Raw genomic sequence first — 22,593 nt, forward strand, 5'->3', positions numbered from 1 at the left:
CCAAACTTTAGTTCTAAACTGCCCTCTTCTTTCTTTCCTCTCACGCATTGTCTCTGAGTTATTAACAAGAGAGCTCTTCACTCAGCACTGTCCTAATTAGCTGATCACCTCCACCTGGTGCACTCAGGGAGGGGCGTGACCTACAGCCCAACACAACAGTGAGACACATGAATCATATGACTGACTGATCAACAGATAACAATTATGCTACCAAGCATGGTCGTATAAAGGCCTCTTGTACGTCTGAACTGAGTCTAACAGTTCTTTCCCATACCAGTATCTGATCTGTATTTACTGATTTGATATTTACATTTTCTTTAAAGTGCTTTTTGGTTGTAAAATTTGGGTATTAAATAGGTTGTGTTCACAATTCATCTTGGCATCCTCCTCTCCTCACACTGCTATTGCAAGCATATTGCACTTTGTGTGTCTCGCATGAAATATTGACAGACTGCAGACGTGACCTCCTGTTTATATTTAGCCTGTCGTCCCACAATACTTGTTGTGACTCCACTGCTGCATGCACAACTCAGACCACTCACACACGCTTGGGAAATAGTGAGATGAAGGCGCTAATTATAACACCATCAGACTGACACTGATATATGTGGGGGGGGGGGGGGGGGACAATATCATCTGAAATCAATGTAGTCATCAATATATCAGGCTATTTACAAGCATCAACACAGTTAGAAATTTAAAAAGCCAGGTTTAAAGAGGAAAGAAAAGGGGAAAAAAACGACTGTTGTTCACCAAAACATTTATGGTCCACTAAAAGACTTCCATCTCAAGGTAGGTAATTTTATCACTACATCCATCTATTTTCTATCCATCACCACTTCTCCTGCACTCAGGGTCGGGCGGTGCTGGAGTCCATCCCTGCTGTCTTGGGGTCACATCCTGGGCAGGTCACCAGTTTATTGCAGGGCCACACGAGATCATTCGCACTCACACTCACAATTACGGACGACCTAGAGGCGTAAGCGGATCGAGTATCACCGTCTTTCCTTGAGTTCTCTCTCTGCTTCATGTGTGAAATAATCCCCCGTTTTCAAACCCACTGTTTTCACGTTGCAATTTGATCAAATAGCTTTCAGTTAATTTATCTCCATGCTGCTTTTGATCACCAGTAATTCCTCTTTAGCTGCAAAGAATATGTCCAAAGCTTGATATCAACAATGCAAACCTTTGTTGTCCAGCATTTAAAACCAGTGTTTATAATTTAATGTGTAGCTCTTTGTATTTCAGTGACTTTGGTGTGCATGAAAGATTATTCTGTTGTTTCTGTGCTTTGATTTTTTTTTTTTTTTTTTCAGCAGCAGCAGATCAAGTTCCTCATCTGAGATAACAATCGACTGAACTGAGATGAAATCCCCATGTAAATAGTAGCTGCATTATTCAAAGTGCACGTGGTTTGAGTCAATCAACCAAGGTGGATTATCTGCAGAATATTAATGTTTCCAGTTCAAGGCTGAGACCATCATTGATTCTTGAAAATACAAGTGTACTGACACTGGGCTGTAGGCTCTGCTTTAATTTAAACAACATTTATTTCCTCTGCCAGAGGTTTCAATAAATAAATATGCAGCAATTTAAATCTTACATTCATATTCAAATTCAGTATTTGTCCCTGGCAAAGCAAGAGGAAACACTGTATTCATACAATCCATTAGGAGGGTCAGTGTATAGTGTTCAGGGACTGACACGGAATCTGTGTCTTGGTAAACAGACCCGTACTATTTGTGTGTTGGTGTGTGTGTGTGTGTGTGTGTGTGTGTGTGTGTGTGTGTGTGTGTGTGTGTGTGTGTGTGTGTGTGTGTCCGATGCAAGGTCCCCTTTGCCATTATACACTGAACCTTACACAGTTAATAAAAAAAATACATCCATGGCATAAAGAGCATTTTTCAATAAGCCGTGTTTAAATCACGTGCAAGCTACTATGTCTTAAAAAAAACATTGAGTTGACGTGTATAATATCAATTAAAAACCAATATGACAAATTGTTTTATAATAAAAGCATTTTGTTGCCTAATTGGCAATAAAGTACAAAAACATTGTTCCAATTTAAATTAAACATGGGTATTTATTTCTGACTGATGTTACTTTGTTCTGAATAAACCAGTTTTGAATTCATTTAAAGCGCCATCATTTATTATGTGTTGGGGGGATTAAAAAAACAACTTCTTACTTTCATTTCTGCACTATTTTCAATTCAAAGTAACTACTTAAGATACTAGCTGTATGCCCGTAAACAAGAAACATATTCTAAATACTGCTTTCACCTGGACAATAAACGCCTGCACATTTCAAAGAAAAAACAACTGGAAAGCAAAATGCTCATTTGCAGATTAAAGCAAAATAGATGCACCAATATTTCTACATTAAGTTCACTCTTTCTTTTCCTAATTTTCTGAATGTGTGGGTTATTTGTTTGCCTAAAAAATACATTCATTTTATCAAAGCAAAGTGAAAACCCTTAAATTAATGGTATATGTTCAAAATACTAGTGTAATCTTTGACGGATTAAAAAAAAGGCTTGTGAATCCTTCCAGACCCACTGATACAAACCTCCTCCCATATGAATACATATAAAAAATACTAAAATTTTCAATATATAACAATTGAAAAATGACAGGAAAAAACACCACATGTCACCTGTACTGCTCGTATGCTGTCATGAAATTGTCAGGGAGATGTAAGCTGGTTAACTTTAACCAAACTCTCAACAATAATCTGCTAACATCTTCACAAAAACAATAAAGTTTAGCATAGAAAATTGTCGTTTGAACCACATCAGCTGCATCACTCGTCACACAAGCAGCACAAAGACATATTTTCACTGTTGTTTCTTCACTGGAAATAGGAATTTCCTCCATCCTTGAAACTCCAGGATGCTTATGTAAATTCACAAATGTCACTGGAGCACCTATCAACAAGGGGGTGATAATAAATTGAATGCAAGTTCAATTTTGAGAAAACTACACTTTAGAAGTACAAAAGTTGTTCTGTGATACAAAGGGTATTAAGAAACTGACTTATTTCAATGAGGCAGTTTTTTAAAAAAGGTTCACAGAAAGAAACCATCTAATTGACTGGACTGAACTGACAACATTCAGCTACAGGGAAGACTCAAAACATGTTCCCTTTCACCTAATATCATACAAAACCTACGATGAGGTTAAATCCCAAATTTTTGGGTTAAGAAAAAATGACGACAAAAAAAGATCATTAAGAAAAAGTCAAGGCTAGTCAGAGTTTCTGAAGGCCGCTCTGAAGCTTCTCTGGATTCGCCTCGTTTTTCTTTTTGAAGAGATTTTTAAGCTTTAAAGACTTTTTGCTCTTTTCCTTATCCTTCGGGCCATCGGAGGGAGACTGCAGGATGACCCTCGGGGGAGGCAGCGGGGGCTCCTCCTCCGCTTGCAGCCTGCACCGAGCCAGACTGGCTGTCGAAGCGGAGAGGCCGGCAGCAGCCATGGCCACGGGGCTGTAGGATTTCTCCAGGATTCCGTCGTACACCAGCTGGCTGGGCACTCCGACAATGTAAAGTTCTGAGGAGCACTTCCCCAACGCCTGGGAGGTCACCATGAGGTCGTGCTGTCCAGAGTGGTCCGACGCTCCAGAATCCTGTTTCACCAGCGACAAATCGTCTTTGTCTGAGGGCATTCTTTCCACGTGGCTCTCCATGGAACTGTTGCTGTCGTCTCTCACCAGCCTCGGAGCTCCTCTCCTGACAGAACCCATGGACATCTGAAGTTCTTCTTCCAGTTTTTTCTTGTTAATTGTTGCCTCTGAACCGAGCTCTTGCCTGTCTTCAGAATAAGAGGCGAGAGGGTTGTCTCTGGGTAGCAACCTGATAGAGGCGGAGTCTGGATGGTACTCCAGCTCATCTCTGGATATCTTCCTCAGGATTTTGGCGGCCTCCGACTTCTTGTCTAAAGTCAACGCCCTCACAGGGGCATCAGGCGGACACTCTCCTTTACTTCTTGAAATCTTTCTGTAACTAGTGTCGAGAGACATTCCCACGGAATCTCTTTTGGGCCTTCTGGGTAGCGTTTCAAAAGGTCGGTCAGCATCCTCTCGTTTGTACTTTCTTGAGCCACTGTCCATTGAAATCCCCATCACGTCAGTAGATATCTTCCTCGGTGCTGCATCCGTTAAGGCTTCTAATTCATTCCAAAACATCTTTCTTAAATCTCTGGGTAAATCACTTTTCTCTCGGTACATATTCCGTGTGGCGATATCCACGAAATCCCCCACTGCATCTCTTTCAACCTTTGTGACCAGAAAGTCTTCATCCAACTCATCAGAGATCCCCTTCCTCACTGCCACGTTCAGAGGAATATCGCATCTGTCTCTGGAGATCTTCCTTGATGAATTTTCCAAAAGGCAACCCTCCTTTGCCGCCTTTAAAGAAGGCGTTTCAAACGAGGCATCCAACACTTTGTCTTTTGCCATCTTCCTGCAGGAGGCATCAACCGAAGCTTCCAGCTCCTGCACCGAAATTTTGCGAACTGGAGATTCACGAACAGCTTCCACTTCTTTCCTCAAAGGCTTGGCGATGGATCTGTCCGAAAGCAGCTCGGTGTCGTCATCAAACAGATTTGGAGAGGAAGCGTCAGCAGCAGGGCAAGGGAAAAGTTTGCTTAAAGAAGGTGATGTAATGTACTCGGGGTCTGAAAACTCTTCAGAGTCCCTGTCAGGAAAAAAAAGAGAGGAAAAATTTGGGAGAAGGAAAGAGAAAAACAGCATTTGCATCTAGAAGGAAAACTGCTGAAACATTTTGCCATGGGTGGTTTATGGATAAAACAAACGGATTAGTAAACTGAGGGCAGAGCATACTGTTTCTTGATGGTTTTCAGGAAACGTCCCTCCTCGTCATCAAAGCAAGGGAACGGGGCTCGGATTGGGAGAAGAAGGTCAGGATCTGAAGAGATCAAGCCAGCTGGTGGTGGGCAGATGACGCCGGAGCGACGAGACCGACATATGGTGGATCCCTTCGTCTGAGGAGAGCGCTTGATCTGTGGAACTGGCAGTAGGAGTCAAAGTTCAACCAGGTGATGGAGACACATCAATTAGAGACCAGACAAAACCAAGAATACTGAAGATGGAAAGATATAACGATGTAAACCAGTAGCTTACAGCTGCCTAGCTGGCAGTGGAGCAAGACATTAAAATGCTGGTCAGCTCAGGAACATCATTGACTCAGAAGATGGGTTTAGTTTGACTGAACTGAATATCAACCATTTGCAAAGTTGGAAACTTTCCATTGAAAGTAATGGAAATGTACTGTATCTGGTAATTACCAAGAATGTGTGGGAATGAAGGCGATGATTGATTTTCCCAGTGAATACACTTAGCTTTTAAGCTTGCGAAACATATATGCTAAATGTAAGCTAACTAACACAATTTCATTGACAATTTTACAGGCTTGATAACTGCACTGTGATGCTCACTGTGGCTTCTTGAGGCCACGTTTCTATGGTGACTGGACAGTAATGTCCAGTTAATGTCAACCTTTGCGCCAACCTTCAAATTTAACAGCCTTCCTAAACTAAGGAACCTGACCGGTCAGACAGAAGGTTGGTGTCTCTGCTTTCTAACCTCATTCTACAGGCTCTTGAAGAGATTAATATAAATCCAAAAGATTATAAAATGTTCCGTCTGGGGTGGCTGGAAGATGTGCAAAACTCATAAGGGACACCATGTGGGGTTTGAGTGCAGAGTGAAAACCCCTTTACCTGTCATCTTCTGCAACATGGGCGAAGCAGACTCTTCCAGCAGGTCCTCCAGGGAACTATGGAGAGAGCTGTGACATGACCAGGGTGCCTGAGGCATTCGGGGCAGGTTGAGGGACGCTGACTCTACGTAGAGCTGAGCAGTGAGCTTTACGAGGCCAGGATTTCTAATAATAGGGAATCCACAAATATGTTCGATCTTCTGCCACCGATGGAGGCGTTCCCGTAGACAGGCTGTCACTTCAGACAAGGCGTTCCTTTGAGACATCAAAACAAAGTACGAGGTCAAACAAAAATGTAATGGCCAGTTTTGTCGACTGTGGACTGTAAAAGAAAAGAATTCTCTGCGACCCCCTGGTGGTGAGCTTTGGCACATGCCGCTATGATTCCTAAGCTGAACATGGGGGAAATAAAAAAACGTCAATAACTTATATTTTTTTCCAATCAGCCTTTTTTGAATTGGACTAAATGTTAATATAATGACTGAAGAGATGACTGTAAAGCTCTGCTTGCCATTGAATTGACAGATGGCCCTCTGAACTATCGCTGACTGATTTGATTTAAAATAAATCTCGAAAATATCACCTTTTAAATTATTCCAAGGAAAAAAAAAAATGTATGACCATTTCCATGACTCACTTTGCTTCCAGGATCTTGTGGTCGACTTGATCCAGTGAAGAGCTGTGAGCAACATGTAGCGTCCCCAGCACAGAACTTCTCTTCTTCTTAATTCTCTCTGCCTGCAAGTTAGTACAGCAACTTGCTGTCGTCAATTCAGTCAACTGAAATTCAATAATAATTTATATGTGTTTATGTATATTTCTTTGCATTCACTTGGTCATCTACCCACAAACACTACTGTACTGGAAATGTACACTCACTTTTTCCCTTTTCACTATAATTTTTTGTATGTTTATCTTTCTTTCTTTCTCTCTTATTTCAGTTACCTCTTCCTTGGCACAGGCGAGCTGCAGCACGGCGCTTTGCTTCTTGACGTTGTAGTACTGGACCTCAACCTCATGTGTCAGCTGCAGCCACTGCTGCAGGGCCTCGGAGGCCGTCCAGCTCGCGTGCATGTCCTTCTCTGCCTGCTTCAGCGCTCCAAGGACCTGAGGCGGGTTTGCAAGTTCCAATTTAGCAAGTACAAATTCTCAAAAGTTTGAGCACAACTAATTCCGCTTCCTAGGCTCTGCAAACGGTTGGAAATGTAATCAGCAGCTGGTGAATTTGCAGAGTAACAACTTCAGGCTGCATCGACTACCTGCTCCAACTCTTCCTCTGCATATCTGAGGCGGCTGAGCTCGCTGACGGCTCCCTGCCTGAGCTCGTGAAGGCGGTTGGCCTCCTCCTGTGCCCCCATGATCTCGTCTCTCATCTTCTCCTCTAGATTCTGCTTCTCTTCTGCAACGTTGCGTTTCTCCTCCTGGGCTCGCTCCAGTCTGGGGGGAAGCATTTGCCTTTCAAGTTCAATCCCACGAAACAAGGTCAGCTTAAACAATATGCGTGAAGCGACGGCCGCTGACTCCGCTGCACACTCAACTGTTCCTGCAGCTCGATGAGGCTCTGCTCAGCCCTCTGCAGGCTTTCCAGGTCTTTCATCATTTTGGAAATGTGGACTTTGCTGGCTTTGTTCTGGGCCTGAGCGAACCAGCAGCCCCCAACCCCCATCACCACTGATACAATCAGGAGCAGGTCTTTCATGTAGTTATGAGGGGGACCTTGACAAAGAGCAGAGGGGTACGTTTATTTACGGGCAGTGTTTATTGAATGTGTCACGTTAGTGAATTAGCAGTTAGCATTAGTGAATGAGTAACTTGATTAAAGCTTAAGCTAAACATTTTTTTTTTTTTAGAAAAGCTCTATCAAGGCTTCAGGAGTTGATCGGCATATGCAAGTTAAAGGTCCAGTGTGAAAAATTTAGCCTCATTTGTGATTTTTATATTGGTAAAAGCTTTATAAATTGCCCATAAATACATGAATAATAAGTGTATAATTGCAGTGCAATAAAAGTCATTTGGTTTTCCTACCCATAAACAACTCTTATTTACATATAAGAATATACATAGTTCAAGGGCCTTGCCCTCAGTTAGCTGCCATCTTGCACCACCATATTTCTAAGGAAGCCTGGTTTGGACAATCTAGCCTGACAGCACGTTTCATATTTAGGATGACTGCTCGCATATTTAAATAAACCACTGAAATTGAAGGTGAACCGGGTACCCAGGTTGTTGTGTGCAGGCCACCGTAGTTACTGGCAAGCTCGGGAGAGGAACTGGGAGTGTAAGAGCGCTGCAATCTAAAATGCAACCACTTGATGTCGCTGTTTCTTCTCCAAATCTCCAAATATTACACACTTAACCTTTAAGTTTATTTGATATAAGAAAAGGGGACCCTTGGACTTGAACTTACGTGTAGGTGGCCCAAACAGAACAACGTCCAGAGCTTTGATGCTGAGCTTCTGCTTGTCCCTCTGGTCCTGGATCCTCAGATGGGCACTCAGGAAGGAAGGCTCATTAGCTGCAATCCTGCACACAAAATGTCAACAGCGCTTCAGTGCTCCAGTCTGACCTTTGAGAGCAACTGTCTCACTGCTTACATAAACCTCAGTCTGCGTCTTCATCGTGGGGACAAACTCACCTGGGAAGCGTGTTGCCATTGACTTTGAACTCCTTAAAGTTTTTCTCATACTGTGGTAGCTCAACAAACTCCTTTAGCCAGCGGAGCACCGCGTCTTGAGTCCAGTTGTGTACTGAGAAGCAAGGCAGGGGAAAAACGCGTGTCAAAATATCTTGAGGTGACCCGAAATAGTGTCAGGCAAGCCGCCTGACACTACATGAAGGCTTTGCACGTGCAGGCTCGCGCTCACCCTCAGAGGACTTCCAGCCCCTCCAGAGCTCTTCGATCGTGATGTGCTGGTCTTCCCTGTGCAGGTTGCTGTGTTTGTTGGTCTGCTGCTGCTTCATGTCTTCAATGATAAACTGCAATTACAGAGTCGACATTGTAAACAAAACCATTAAAGGTCCTGTGTTATGAATGTTTCTTTTTTATGCAGTCAACTCCCAAAAATGCGAGAAGTTCTGGCTACACTTTTTAAAAAGAAGGTGTTAAACAGAAGGTGTTGAAACAGACAGTTCTGGAAATCAACCCTTTGTCATGTCACACCCATGTGACAACACCCCCAGAGGTCACCTCATGATAACCTGTTTCAGATACGGAACTCCGCTAAAATACACAAGGGGTTTAATTTTATTTTAACTGACCTTGTATAAATAAAATTAAAACAAAAAGTAGGCAGGCAGGGAGGCAAGTAAGTCGCTGATAGTCGTCACCTTGGAAACACAACAGAGTAACAGAGTTCTGCTAACAAAAGGCGACCCTTTGGATTAAAGGTTAAATCCTGCATGATTTTAGCTAACGCTAGCATTTCCAGTTTGTTCACACGCACGCACTTGCAGCATTATATATTTTAATCATCCCTCAACATTATTCTTGTTTGTAAAGTGGGTGTTTGGCACTACGCATTGAGATGAGGGTAGGGAGTGACTCAAGGTTCAATCCTTGGCCCTCTTATTTTCCTTAGGCGTTTTCTACCACTGCTACCAAACTCTTGATGAGTTGCCTTTGCACAAGGCCTCCTCGCTTCTTGATTTCAAATCTCTTTTTTTTTCACCTTGTTTGGCACCTTCCAAATACACTTTGTGAGCCTGTTTTTTTTTCTTCATTTTTTTTTGTTTTATATGTTTTGTGTTTTTAACTTAAATTGAAATGTATTTTTATGTATCAGTGTACAGCACTTTGGCTATCCGTGTGGATTTTTAAACATGGCATATAAATAAAGCTGATTTATGAATTGAGCATTATCTTAAATTGTCTGAAACTAAAGGTTGGTGTTTCATGTTGAAAAATGTAGGGTCTGACTGTTTCTTATATAGCGAGCATGCAGAAGCAAAGTGGTGCAGTGTGCGTGTGCATGAGCTACTGCTGTCTTGGAATGTGTCCTTGGCTGTAAACTGTAGCTTCATATGATGGCAACAGGAATTTTGTGGCAACCGCAACCCGAGCCCCCCGATACTGTATCCCCAGGCAGTATTCTGCAAGACCCAGCGCACTCGAGAGTAGCAGATTTATTACCAATGTCATATACAACGAGGGGCACATGCACATCTTGGACAAAACACACGCGGTGTCTTGATGTGACTTGTGCCGAAATGCAACACTGGAGACTGCAAACACGTGCAAAGGGATCCACAAAATCTCAAGCATGCATGTATGCACTAATTCAAAACCAAAAGCAGAGATTATTTGTTAACATGGATCAGTTGTGCCAAAACATTGTCAGGTTTCAGGACCTCATAATAACATATTGGAAAATAAATGCTTGGATGCATTAATGACAGCTGTAAAACAATGCAACAGATTGTTTTTCCATGACACTTTTTGGAATATTTGGGGTTTTAAACAATTATTTGACTTGAATTAATTTTTATTATCATTAATAGTGCTTTGGACAAATAACTTTAAATGATAAAGTGTGAATCAAAGCACGAATCAAATCAGGCCACTGATGCGGTACACTTCAAGCGCAAACCAGTTTTGTCACTGATCCAAACTCAAATGAATACTGTTGCTATCCTTAAAGTAGCATTTAACCGGAACAGCAGCCAAGGCACCTGTTGTTGTTGTATTAGTTTACTGAAGCGTGTGCCTGCCCATGTACAAAATTAGACAACAAAATTGCAAGGGTTTATCGCAAAATATCATGAAACAAACATTTTAAAGGGCAGGTTCTGTACCTCCACACTCTCCTCCACCTCAATCCCGCCATCTTGGTCATCATCCATCATCTGGTGGATACTTCTCAGGGCCTCCAGGCTGTAGCGGTCTGCATCGCTCATACACGGTGGCAACACCACCATGCAGGGGTCTGTGAGGGTCAACATTATCTCAATGACTTATTTCAGTGAACATAATTATATTGATATCCATGCAGCTATTCTAAACAATCAAGTACTTTCAGTTCCACAGCCATTGTACCACTATGGAGATCAGGTTAATTTTGTATGTATGTGTATATATGTTTGTTATTCTGAGACTGTATATATAAACCAGCAAATGCATATAAATAATTTAGCAAAATACCCTTCTTATTCTCCATGATTTTTCAGGGGTGGCTGCAGCCAATCATCTGCCGTCATCCAACCCTGTTCCCTGCATCCTCTTTTCTCACACCAACAAATTGCACGTTCTCTTCCACTGCGTCCATAAAGGACCTCTCTGTTTTTCCTCTGGGCCGCCTGCTTTGCAGTTCCACCCTCAGCACCTGTCTACTAATATATTCACCGTGCCTAGTCTCTACATGTCCAAACCTTCTGGCCTCATGGCTTCATTTCTAAAATACATTCAGGGTAAGATGTTTAGTTATCAGTTTGGACACAGTGCTATTAATCCAATAATATCATTATCATAATTAGTTTTCTTTTTAAGTAATTTTTTTTGTTTTTGCTTATTTGTGTCCTGAATACCACCATGGTTGAAGAATTCAATCTTTGCAATCTTGAAAAATAAATAATGATAATCAAGAACTAAGATGAGGAGTATGATTAGTGAAGGTTAAGATCTTATAAAATGTTTAAAAAAGAAAAGAAAAAGGATGTGGTGAAGTGGTACAAATTGCCAGTCAAGTTGCTTATGAGTGCTGTAATGGTTTCATTGTACGAGCAGATCATGAGGTTTTATAGTTCCAACCATCTTTGGACTGGCCAGTTCTGATGCAAATTCAAACCTATCAGATACATCGAAGTATTAATTTCATGAGGGATGCTTTACCGTCATAAGAGAAAAGAAGCATTTTCAAATAAGACAAAGTAAATCTAGCAGCTTACACCGGTTTAGTGGTTCAATCCCCAATAAAGTGTGCAAACATACTTAGTCTAATAGGAGTGTGGGCCGTGGAAAGTCGGCCACCGTGGGCAAAACAGCTGTTGTTAATAGGCTTTAACTTACTCACAGTGTTTAGGGCTTAAGCCTAATACTGGAACACGAATGCATGAAAAGATAACAAACAGCTTTCCCGTCATCTGTCCCACTGAGTCAGTGCCCATTTTTGTCTCCGTGACTCAGTGGTTTGCTGCTCCAAGGAAATGAAAGGAACAGCGGCCTCGAGTCTGTGAGTAAACCTCACCATGAAAACAACGCTCAGTCAAAGTAGCCCACCTTCTTAAGACGTACAAAGGAGAGAAAAATAAGCTATGGAGAGGAAAGATTTGCCCCATTTCTGTATTTTCAGGGACACAAATCTTCCCTACTGAAAGTGCTTTACCACCAATAAAAGGCAACGTGACACCGGTGAAGCATGCCGTAAGACGTGCTGCGGGCCTCATTTCAGCAAGCGGCTATAGTGAAGCGTCGCGACGTGGTGCGAAGAAATGGCTGAAGGATTAGTTAATCTTGGGATACATGATTATTGAAGGGCAAAGATAATTGACAGATTAATCTTTTAACCTTACTATGAAATGCTTGTGATCTTAGTCATCCTCTGCTAACTTCAGAGAGTCGGAGCTTCAGATGACCGAATGTGTATATACACTGATGACAGTTCTCAGCTGGATGCACTATCAAATATCAATGGACTTTGTGATCCGTGTGTGTGTGCGTGTGTGTGTGTGTGTGTGTGTGTGTGTGTGTGTGTGTGTGTGTGTGTGTGTGTGTGTGAGGGAGACATTTGACCAGAGTGTGTGACCCTTTTAATAGGTGAGCCAAACCTCTTTTAGGCACATACGGAGCATAAAACAACTGGCCTGGAATTCTCACATTGTGCCAGATGCGAATCTCTCCATTATACAATCAACTAACAATACATAACTAAAATAACTAGTCATCCTTTTCACGCTGTGAAATGATTTGACCACAAGTTGACCACAAAACACTCGAGTAAACCAGACTCAAACACAGAAGGACATCTGCGCAGTTAGTCATGCAAGCTAATGGGCGTTGCTGGATTTACACTTGCAGCTCCTTGCAGCAGAGCCCTCACCTGTGGGGTCGAACACCGCGGGGAAGAGGAAGCCTGGGAGGTCCCCGGCACCTTGCGCGGCCACGATGAGCGTGGCCGGGAAGAGGACGAGGAGCAGCAGGGTCGACAGAGGCAGCATTTCGGGGACAGTCCTGGAGGTCCTGGAGGGGAAAAGTCTTGAAAAGAGCGGCGCCGAGGCCAGTTTCAAGGCAGTCACCGCCGTCAGTGGGCTAAATGTGTCAACCGATCCGTGTTGCTATTCCGGGTTACAGCCCGGCAGCGAGATGTGATACTGATGATTCTCTGAAGAGGGGGGAATTGTTGTGCAATTCGGAGGAAAAAGCACTTGTAAACACCGGCACCGGGACGCGCGCAGGGGCGATCTGTGCGTAAGAGCGCTCCAAAAAAACTTCGTGGGGAATTTCAGTAAACATAAAAATGTCAAAAGAAAAAGTATCAGCAGAACGTTCTTGAACCTGATATCAAAGAAGGCTGACGCAAAAGTGTGTCAAAAGATAAAAGCCACATGTTTACGTCAGTTGTTGAAAGACAGAGCTGCTCTCCAGCTGCTTTGCTCCTCCGTTCTCTTCGAAAGCCACCTTATCGTTTCCGCCCGGTGTCCCAACAAAGACGTAAAGACGTGACGTACCTATTTACTGGCCTGTCTCCCTCTGGCGCCCCCTCCCTGCCTGCCGGGGGGCCCCACAACACGTTCTAAGGTTGCCGAGCCACGCCCCGAAGCCGGCGGGCGAGTTGCCCAAAAGTCAGTCAGTCAGTCAGTCGGTGACCCCGATAAGTTTTCTCAGGGAAAGGTTTCAGGCGTCTTCTGAGACGGAGTGGTAATTCTGCAGATGGGTTTTCTTTTTTAGATTGTGCAACTTCTCCCAGGCCAATTAAAATGTCGCGGCGCTCCAAATGGGGGGGGGGGGGGGGGGGGGGTCGTTCGACGATCCTGCCGGGAATAGATCCCGCCATATTTCACCCTGGTGTCTGGGTCCCGCGACTGCATCTCCTCGGGGCTCTGCGGAGACTCAGTGAATGTTTGCCCACCTGTTAATGCCGAGGTCTAATTATATCTAAGTGTGGGGGAGGGGGTAACGGGGCAGGGGGGCTGGGTGGGTTGAATTTTTCTTTTTTTCTTTTCCAAACGCACTGACAAATAAGACGGGCGCCCTCTTAACAGTAACAAAGAGTCGGGTTTCAACCCAGCAGTCTCGAGGGTAAAAATAGTGGCTTGCGTTTGACCTCTGACCTCTGGGGCATGCTTGAGAGGCGAGAGTCCAAGAAGGTCCTCGTGGTTGAGGATTCACTCCCGTGTGCATTCCACAATGGCTGCGGTGTGTAACAGTTAAATTGATGTATGGTTCTAGAATGGATCAAATTCACAGGTATGCTTGAAAAAAAATGAATTAAAAAAAGGCTGAGCTTAATATAAATAACACATATTTATATTTATATCCATCCACTTGTTCAAGTCCAGGAAAAAAAAACTTTTTAGGACAATCAGTGTATTTGTGATAAACTGCATTAAGAATTACTCAAGTCTTCAACTGCAATTTGTTTTAGTGAGCACAACCCAAAAGCTCCCTTCTGTCCCTGCACTGTTACACGCAGGGCAGAATACAATGCCCCCTGACAGGTTAAGTACATTCATTGAATTTAAACAAAAAACAAAACGTCTTTTGTACTTGTTGTTTGTGTCCGTCTGAGACAGCCACACCTTTTGAAACAGAAAAGATTTTTCCATACACATTTCATGATTATATTTGAGACAACCGACAACCCATTTCCACTTCAAGATAGCTACACACAATAACCTGGTACAGCTGCTGGTTTTGTGACAGCTTGTACAGGAGCATCTCAAATCAAATGGGACATCAGAGAAAAAGGATGAACACTGTTGACATGTGCTGTCTGGCCATTAGAAGTTACTAAATGTCAAAGACTGGGCCTTTTTTCCTCTTTTAAAAAATTGTTATCCTTTTTTTTTCTCCTGTACTGTAAATGCTGCTGTAATTATTATGTAAATGAGGGATAAATAAAAGTATTCTTATTCTAATCTAGGTCGAGCAGAACAAGCAGGACATCCTTTTAGATATTCATCAAGACCAAGATTGAAAAAAATAAATCACCGTTCAGGTACTCAGTATGCAGAACATTGTGAAAGAGCCTTTCAGATATTTTTAAGGAAGTCAGACCGACTTGATAGTAGTATCCAAGGCAACGCAGCACGATGGTTTATTAGAGTTACTTTAGCAAGCGAGAACAAGGCATCTCCTGCAGGTTGAAAACGAGCTCGCAGTTGAAACATTGCAACTAATCATCATCACCTGCCCTGTGCACACATTCACCAGCACTCATTTACTGAAGGCACTATTGGCTTTGCTGTAAAAAAAAAAAAAAAAAAAAAGTGGGGGGGATGGGGATGGGGAATAAACTTTGAATTTTTTTTCCTGACAGCTGCAGTGAAACAGACAGAATATCTGTGCACGCACAGCGTCCCCGGTGAGCGAGGGAGTGATCAGGTTAATGTGCAGCAGCGGCAGTAGCACACAGATTGGAAACACATGCCTGGTCTCCAAGAATACATGCGCTGCAAAATACTGATTAAATGGCAAGAGACAGTATTTTATACATGTGCCCATTCCAGTGAGGTCAACCAACATTATTAGAAAGTGGCAGATACTGTTGGAGAAGTGAGCTAAACCATACACAAAACCTTAAAATTGTACCATGTCAAAAAAAAAAAAAAATACATGTATTAATACCTTGGTCTTCAAAAACAGCGTTCCCCATATGCGCGCACAAATCGGCAAACACTTGGGAAAAACATGACCTCATCGACATCATCAGAGCCATACAAAACACAACAGTATATTACATTTCATGTGTTGTGAAACAGTTTTTCAGTATAAAAAGTCTTGCACCTCAAGATCCCGTCCGTCGTGTCGTGTCCGCCGGCGCCCAGAAGAGGGAGCTCCGGAGACATTTCAGTCTTGCCCGAGGTCTGACTTCAACCTTGGTTCTTAAGTGCTCCTGACGGTCGCGAGTTTGCTGCGGCCTGTGATGCATGAGTAATGTCTCGCGGGGGCCCGAGCGCATGCAAAACAGTCTCCCCCGCCGAGTGAGCCGCAGCGCGCAGCGGAATCACCGCCGCGGACTCACGGGACTCAGACCAGCTAGGACAGCGCGGGCATTCCCGAGTCGGCGCCGCCGTACATCCCCTGACCGTCGGCCAGCCCCCCGAGCGACGACGAGGGCGAGGACGAGGACGCGGGCGAGGACGAGGTGGTGCTGTGCGAGCGCAGGATGGCCCCTGCGGCGGTGCAGTGCAGGCGGGGCCCCGGCTCCGGGGTGTAGGTGAAGGTGAGCGCCGTGGAGTAGATGATTCCGTCGTTCCGAACCAGCGTCACCGGGACCTGCACGGGCTGCCTCACCCAGCGCCAGCCTTCCCTGAAGGCCGAAATGTCCGGCACCACGCAGAGGACGCTCTCTCCACACCTGAGCAGTGGACAGGGGGAGAAGGACAGAGAGCTCTGACATTTTGCAATTTTGAAGCGCGACGCATCTTCCCGTCTTGCAGTCCAACTGCATGTGTCACACCCCTGTGGTTTCAAAGCGTCAAAGCACACAAATGCATCGTCGCATAGCAGGGCTGCACTTTGTAATGAACACTGCTGAGATACACACTGCGCTTGAAAAGGTGCACCTAATGAAGTGACCGGTGAGTGTATACAAACATTCTTAATGCTTTCTTTTAGGGGGCGACACAGTGGTGAGACCATGGTTAGTTGGATCACCTGGTCTGGGGCCTTTCTGTGCATGTTCTCCCTATGCCTGCGTGAGTTCTTTCTCTCTGGGTGCTGCAGCTTCCTCCCACAGTCCAAAGACGTGCACGGGACGCGACCTGGGAACTCTAAATTGGCTTTAGGAGCCAACGGGAGTTTATTTCTTTACGTGGCCCTGCTATAAACTGGTAACATGTCCAGGGTGTCGTAACACAGCTGTTGGCCCCATTCAGCCAAGACAGACCTTTCTTGATGATGCATCGAATGTAAAATATTGCATTTGTTGCATATTGTTATACCGTGCAGGCCTGGTACAGAGGAACTGCGCGCGTAAGCGCACACGCACACACACAAGGGATACGCGGCAAAGATAAAACACAGAGAACAAACAACAAGCATCCTCAATGTCCGCTCAGCTGCTCCAGCTTCTGACAATTGTGGCCTCAGCGCTTATTTTTCAGCCTCATATTGTCTTGGCAACTCGTCCATGTCACTCTGATGAGAGTTGACACAGGAGCAGAACAAGGGGCGGGCTCAGCAGAGTAGGACAGGTGTGAACGGCCCAATCAACGTATTGGTGCCTGAGCAGGTCAGTCCTCCTGTGTTGTCAACTCATGTAAATTAAAGTCAAACCAAGTCGAAGGAGAGTCAGCCAGAATGCCTAGGAAAGAATCTTTTGCAATAGAAAATCAGTAAAATAAGAAAGAAAGAAATAAAATAAAAATAAAAAATCACCTGTACATCGTATCAGCCTCCACGTCGCCAAACCACACCCTGAGGTTGGGGGTAAAGTTCTGCCCCGTCAGCTCCAACATTGCCACATCGCCTCCACCGTTTAACTAGAAACACAGTTGTCTTCAGCTGAGCACGACTGAAAGTGGTGGGTGGAACAAAAAAAAAGAAGAAGAAGAAGTTTGTGAAATAGGAGGCTGTGCACCTGCAGACTCTCCACAGTGGGAACGGGAGTGACCGGCGTCGACACAGGGCCCATCCCCTCGTAGAAAGTGTATTCCGCCTTATCGGTGCTGATGATCGTCCAGGAGGCCCCATCATTAATAATCTCCTTGTTGGCTTCTTTGGAGCATGGAGGAGCCTGGAGAGAAAACAATAACGACGCCACGTCGTAACAGCCGTGAGAGAGACATTCCGGGGTGCGGTGGCAGCGCTCCAAGGACGAGGACAAGGATGAGACTCTCCTCTCCCTTCCAACTGTACTCACTTCATAACCCACACCTACTGCAAGGCCCTGCGCTCAGCCCGCAGCTTATTATGCTGTCCTCAGGCTGCCGTTTCACAGCTGTGATAAAGATGCCATGGGCGGATGTATCGCAGAGGATCCATAACTTTTACATGTTGTAGGCCAGCTCCAAGTTTCCTATCTCCTGCTATATCTTTTCTGGAAGGTAATATTCTATCACTCCTAAACTGAGTAGTAACTGGTCTGGGCCGCAAAAGCGCCCGATGCAATAACTTTAATTTAAACATTTAAAAGCTTGGCGATTATTCCGAAGATGCTTGGGCTAAAACATTCAACACCAACATCATATTGAGTCTGGAGCAGAGGGGGAATCAATAACCACCGCAGGTTTAATAAAACAATCTGCAGCTTCGATTTATACCTGTTGTAAAACCGAGTAAATTTATGAAGGAGGTTAGCCTCTGCAGTGTGATGTGTTGTCAGTTGCAATAATAAAAAAAAAAAAAAAAAAATTACCACACCACTAAATGTAGCTCTATATTTCTTTCTATTAAAAACAGCAATCAAGTTTTATTCAACAACAGATTCTAATGCCCACAGTTTGGCTTGTGCACTAATTCTGTCAGGAAAACAAATTTATTTTGTTTATATTATGATTATTTTTATGTTTTGTTTTATCCACAAAGACCTATTAACTTCCAAATGTTCAAATCTATATAATTTTTTTTGAGTGGGAGCATCTGTGACATGAATAATTTAAGCTCGGAACGGGATTACGACTGTTCCTGATTCCGATAAACAGAATCTGAACGTAAAGTCGAATTGTCCATATACATGTAAACAGTTGACTTTCCTTCCTTTCTTCCTGACTCTATAGTTTATTTTATTTCCATCCATCCATCCATCCATTTTCAATACCCGCTTCCTCCTGAGCTCAGGGTCACGGGGTCTGCTGGAGCCTATCTCAGCTGTCATAGGGCCAAGACAGAGCACACCCTGGACACGTCAGTTTACTTCATGGCATTATTTTTTTCTTCTCTATTGCACTACATGGTGCTATAATTGTGTAAATCTTTGCGCAATGTGGGATAAATAAAGGCATTCTATTCTATTCTGTTCTATATTCTAAAGAGAACAACTTCAGAATCTCCCAAAAATCTAAAGAAAAAGAAAAATACATATACATATATATTTAAAACAAAATGAATAATACTAAATAAGTCAGAAAGCGAAATGTGACTAAAGTGTGCGCCTGTGTGACTGCATACCTGGAACTGGATGATCCTCTCCTGTGACAGGCACAGATACATTCTGTCAGTGTCTTTTAAATAGAAGCAGCACTTGTGAAGCTGTGACACTGGGTCGTCTGCGTCCAGCAGCGCAGCCTGCTTGTCCACTTTGCGAATGACCTGAGACGTCAAATAAACATTTGTGTGACGTCACACAAAATTGTGACAAATGAACAAATGAAGAGCAAATCCTGCTGTATCTCTACAGCGAAAAACACATCAGAGTGGTCGTGATCGGAATAAATGGGAATAAAGACATGAGCTTACCAGTCTGGGCAGGGCCATGCCAGTAACAGAACAGACTAGTTTAACTGTCTGGCCATAGTGAATATAGCCGTCTCTTACAGCAAACTCCTCTCCCTCAGATTCATCATCATCCACTAGATTAACATAGGACACAATCAGCATGCAACACAGTGTAATTTACCTTCATAAAAACAGACCATGAGGAAAAGAGAGAAAGACAAGAATAAGACTGTAAAAGGGGGAGGAGGTGAGGGAAGAAACACAGACAAAGGTCTCTTCAAACTCACAAAGGTGGATGTAGAAGGCCCCCCACTGCTGGGAGCTGGCCAGGAAGTTCCCCCCCTCCACGTGAAGATACCTGGTGCTCACTGTTTGGGAACGCAGGCGGTTAAACAAGGCTACCTTGGTCCCTGAAGCTATACACACTGGAGAATGGGAGAGAGAAATGCGAGGGTCACACGGGATTCCCGTAAGCTGGTGTTCAAGTGTGGGTTTGACACATCGGGCAACTCACAGTCTGCATTTTTTAGAGACTGTTTCTTCTTGGAGGGTTTGGAGATGACCTTGATCCTTTTGCTGAGAAACAGCCCAATGTTGGCGCTGTTCCCGTACAGCATCTTCACCGACAGCATGAAGTGTTTGCGTTTATCCGAGTCGCTGATATACAGCGTCTTGGCTGTGCAGAAGTGCTGGAGAGCAGGAGAGAGACTTTCACTTCAGCGTGGACTTCCCTTCATCATGTGGGAACAAGTGAAAGTGGCACTGGCACACTAAGAAAACTGGTAGAACGTGACAGAATTTCACAGTAGCGGACCTCAAAGAAATAAAAACAACTTTTTATTATGAATTAATTTGATTAGAAAAGAGAGCAATGGCTATATATACTGTATACTGTGCATATATCATTGATAACACCCCGACATAACAAAATGTGACGCTATTTCTTGATCACAAAATGAATGAGAGTATTACAATGTACTGTGAAACAGTTAAGGGTTTAGGTATTCATTCATATTGCTTTCATGCCCATTCAGACTTGCACAGAATGACTCGTGCTTGTCACAACCTATGGCTAATCTGACAACTGGAGGAAAACTCACCTTTCCCTCCAGATTCAGCTGCTGCATCTCCTGCTCACTGTTGCCAATTCCGATAAAGGCACACGGCTGGGCCTCCTGCTCCGTGCAGCCGTCCTTCTCCATGTTCTCAAGCTTCTTTTGCCAGCCGCTGCCCAACAGATACACACACGGCGGGGGGCAAAAAAACCTAAATGGCACCAGGGAAGTATTAGAAAGAGCCATGCGGTATTCGAGCACCTGGTTTTGTTTTGTTTTTCCATTAAAATGCACATTTAAATTTGAAGCGTGCAAACCTTTTCTCATTGCCATAAGATTTTTGTGCAACTTTTGCGTGCAGGATGAGGACTGTTTGGTCATCTTTTCCCTTCAAGTAATTCCTCATCGCCTCCCTGGAATAGCAGGACATATGTTATGTAACCCAACGCACTGACAGCCACATTAATTGTTTCAACATCCAGCCTATTTGTAAATGCGGCTGTTAGAATGTGTTTGTCTGGTTTGAAACACAGATTCACAGCACTGATACTGGCTCAACAGATGAGAAAGTTGTTTATTTTCCCTCACCTTGTCAAACGCTGCGGCTGATGTCGCTCACCGAACTTCCTGTACAAACAAGAAAGTTCAGGATGCTGGGTGTTTACACACACAATTTCAAGCGATGTGGTCACACCTCAAGTGACAAGACACGGGAGGCTGAAATTGTCAGTGTCCTGTCCTTTGAATTACAGGTTAAACACACTCAAAGAAAAGAAAGAGAAAAAAAAGTACGAAGCAACTTTGCCTTTGAACAACGTTCATCAGTCACACATACTTAGCAGTGTACATATATGTTAGAATTAACGAGCTATTAGTTTGAAGGGGAAACTAGGATGCTGCTAAAGGACAAACGTATCAGCAATAACTGTCAATGCTATTGAAAAACAAGTACAGTGGGTACTTGTCAGGAATGTGGTGCGGCAGTAAATCACGTACGTTTCTGCGGCTTTGCTGGAACAGAATTCAACACTTCAGAACACTCACACAACCCAGCACAGCAAACGCTGAGTGTCAAAAAAAAAGTTTCTGAAACACTTCGAGACAAAGACAACATAACGTAGGAACTAAAACACCGCACTGAGCCACAGGTACAATTATATTTCAAATAACAAAAAAATAACGAGTCGAGTCGAGACAAGCGGGCAGCGGCGAGGTGCAGGGATCATGACGAAACTTTCTCACAGTTATTATCTAGTGGGTTTCAACACTTACCCCGTAACAACGGGCGCCATCTTCCAAATACGCCCCCCACTGCCGCCCCCCCTGACTAGGCAGAAAGGAAAGGGGGGAGAAAAAAAAGTTCAACAATCGCGAGATCCCTCCCATATACGACCCCCTCCCTCCCTGCCTGCCTGCCTGCCTGCCTCTCAGCCTCTCACCGCCGGGACGCTGTCGGTCTGGGCTGGGCTGGGGGAGCGGGGGAACGGGAACGGAGGGATGGAGGGGCGAGGGTGGGGGGTGTGAACGAGGAAGACAAGGGTGAGAAGAAGCGGGGTGGGAGGAGCGACGGGCAAGAGGGCAGACGCCGAAGCAACAGGCGTGGGAAAGTTGTAAAGCCACGCGCGAACGGAAAAACTCTCACCGTAGACATGAACGGCGACGGGGCCGTGTTCTCGCGAGATTACCGCTCGCAATCTGCCTCCCCCTCCCCCACCCCCGCCTCCAGCCTCCCCGCTCTCAAGGCACCCACCCCAGCACCGCGCTGGATTCCCACGCCTTGTTAAGCAATAAAGCACGACAAGCACGCCGCACCTCTCGGCCCGGTGGAGGTATAGACGGGCGGCCCAGAGAGAGAGAGAGAGCAGAGAGCCTGGTGTTGAAGAAAGTTGTCAACGCAAGGCTTTCAACTCCCGAAATATGTGTTCTTTGGTGAAGTATGATTGTTTCTGACTGGTGGGCCACAATGGGTTCGAAAATTTGACAGAGGGGCCGGGCAGCACCAGGAGCAGATGGATGGAGTGTTTTGATGACCCGCCTCACTGGATATGTTCAAAACATGTGCTCTAATGTCAATTGAAAATGAACTAAAGTGTTATAACAACATATCTGTCTTTGAAGCCCCACAGTATTTAGCTCTTTATTGAAATGACTCTTAAACTTACTTACTCTAAATATAATTTTCTCACATTCAGCGAATATAAAGCTTAATGGGCTGCATCTGGCACCCGGGCTGTAGTTTTCCCATGCCTGTTATAGACTGTAATATTCTC

At 44.2% G+C, this 22,593-nt stretch overlaps 2 protein-coding genes across 4 annotated transcripts; both read right to left on the reverse strand.

Moving 5' to 3' along the window:
• Positions 1 to 2,073: 2,073 nt before the first annotated feature.
• stim2a (tromal interaction molecule 2a) lies at positions 2,074 to 13,351 on the reverse strand. Its single transcript, XM_076031009.1, has 12 exons — positions 12,769 to 13,351; positions 10,529 to 10,659; positions 8,602 to 8,713; positions 8,373 to 8,484; positions 8,145 to 8,260; positions 7,276 to 7,453; positions 6,997 to 7,174; positions 6,683 to 6,844; positions 6,375 to 6,475; positions 5,739 to 5,992; positions 4,840 to 5,026; positions 2,074 to 4,693 (listed from the first exon to the last, which is right to left on the reverse strand). The coding sequence occupies exons 1-12, from the start codon at positions 12,884 to 12,886 to the stop codon at positions 3,250 to 3,252; spliced, it is 3,093 nt and encodes a 1,030-aa protein (XP_075887124.1). The 5' UTR covers positions 12,887 to 13,351; the 3' UTR covers positions 2,074 to 3,249.
• A 1,605-nt stretch (positions 13,352 to 14,956) lies between these two features.
• rbpja (recombination signal binding protein for immunoglobulin kappa J region a) lies at positions 14,957 to 21,858 on the reverse strand. 3 transcript variants are annotated; one of them, XM_076031029.1, is made up of 12 exons: positions 21,763 to 21,858; positions 21,596 to 21,650; positions 20,912 to 20,950; positions 20,641 to 20,736; positions 20,369 to 20,534; positions 19,783 to 19,957; positions 19,556 to 19,693; positions 19,290 to 19,402; positions 19,002 to 19,142; positions 17,473 to 17,628; positions 17,271 to 17,374; positions 14,957 to 16,248 (listed from the first exon to the last, which is right to left on the reverse strand). In XM_076031029.1, exons 2-12 carry the CDS (start codon positions 21,613 to 21,615, stop codon positions 15,927 to 15,929), a joined length of 1,470 nt encoding a protein of 489 aa, XP_075887144.1. In that variant the 5' UTR covers positions 21,616 to 21,650; positions 21,763 to 21,858; the 3' UTR covers positions 14,957 to 15,926. The 3 variants fall into 3 exon arrangements, with proteins under 3 accessions (XP_075887144.1, XP_075887135.1, XP_075887151.1); XM_076031020.1 differs by having other exon boundaries at positions 21,596 to 21,646; positions 21,763 to 21,780; XM_076031036.1 differs by lacking the exons at positions 21,596 to 21,650; positions 21,763 to 21,858 and adding an exon at positions 21,236 to 21,291.
• Between the last annotated feature and the right edge of the window lie 735 nt (positions 21,859 to 22,593).

Source organism: Nelusetta ayraudi, unplaced genomic scaffold, assembly GCF_046127955.1.
Source record: "Nelusetta ayraudi isolate G7.1 ecotype Tasmania unplaced genomic scaffold, CSIRO-AGI_Nayr_v1 ptg000004l, whole genome shotgun sequence".
NCBI classification, from domain to species: domain Eukaryota; kingdom Metazoa; phylum Chordata; class Actinopteri; order Tetraodontiformes; family Monacanthidae; genus Nelusetta; species Nelusetta ayraudi.

Excerpts from the sequence above, each read along its gene's own strand:
- stim2a (XM_076031009.1), bottom strand. The coding sequence starts at position 12,886 with ATGCTGCCTCTGTCGACCCTGCTGCTCCTCGTCCTCTTCCCGGCCACG. Across the intron at positions 7,454-8,144 it reads TCTGTTTGGGCCACCTACAC|GTCCCCCTCATAACTACATG; the intron begins GTAAGTTCAAGT and ends CTCTTTGTCAAG. Across the intron at positions 4,694-4,839 it reads CTGAAAACCATCAAGAAACA|GGACTCTGAAGAGTTTTCAG; the intron begins GTATGCTCTGCC and ends TTTTCCTGACAG.
- rbpja (XM_076031029.1), bottom strand. The coding sequence starts at position 21,615 with ATGGCGCCCGTTGTTACGGG. Across the intron at positions 20,535-20,640 it reads TCTTATGGCAATGAGAAAAG|GTTTTTTTGCCCCCCGCCGT; the intron begins GTTTGCACGCTT and ends GGTGCCATTTAG. Across the intron at positions 19,694-19,782 it reads GTCTCTAAAAAATGCAGACT|TGTGTATAGCTTCAGGGACC; the intron begins GTGAGTTGCCCG and ends CCCATTCTCCAG.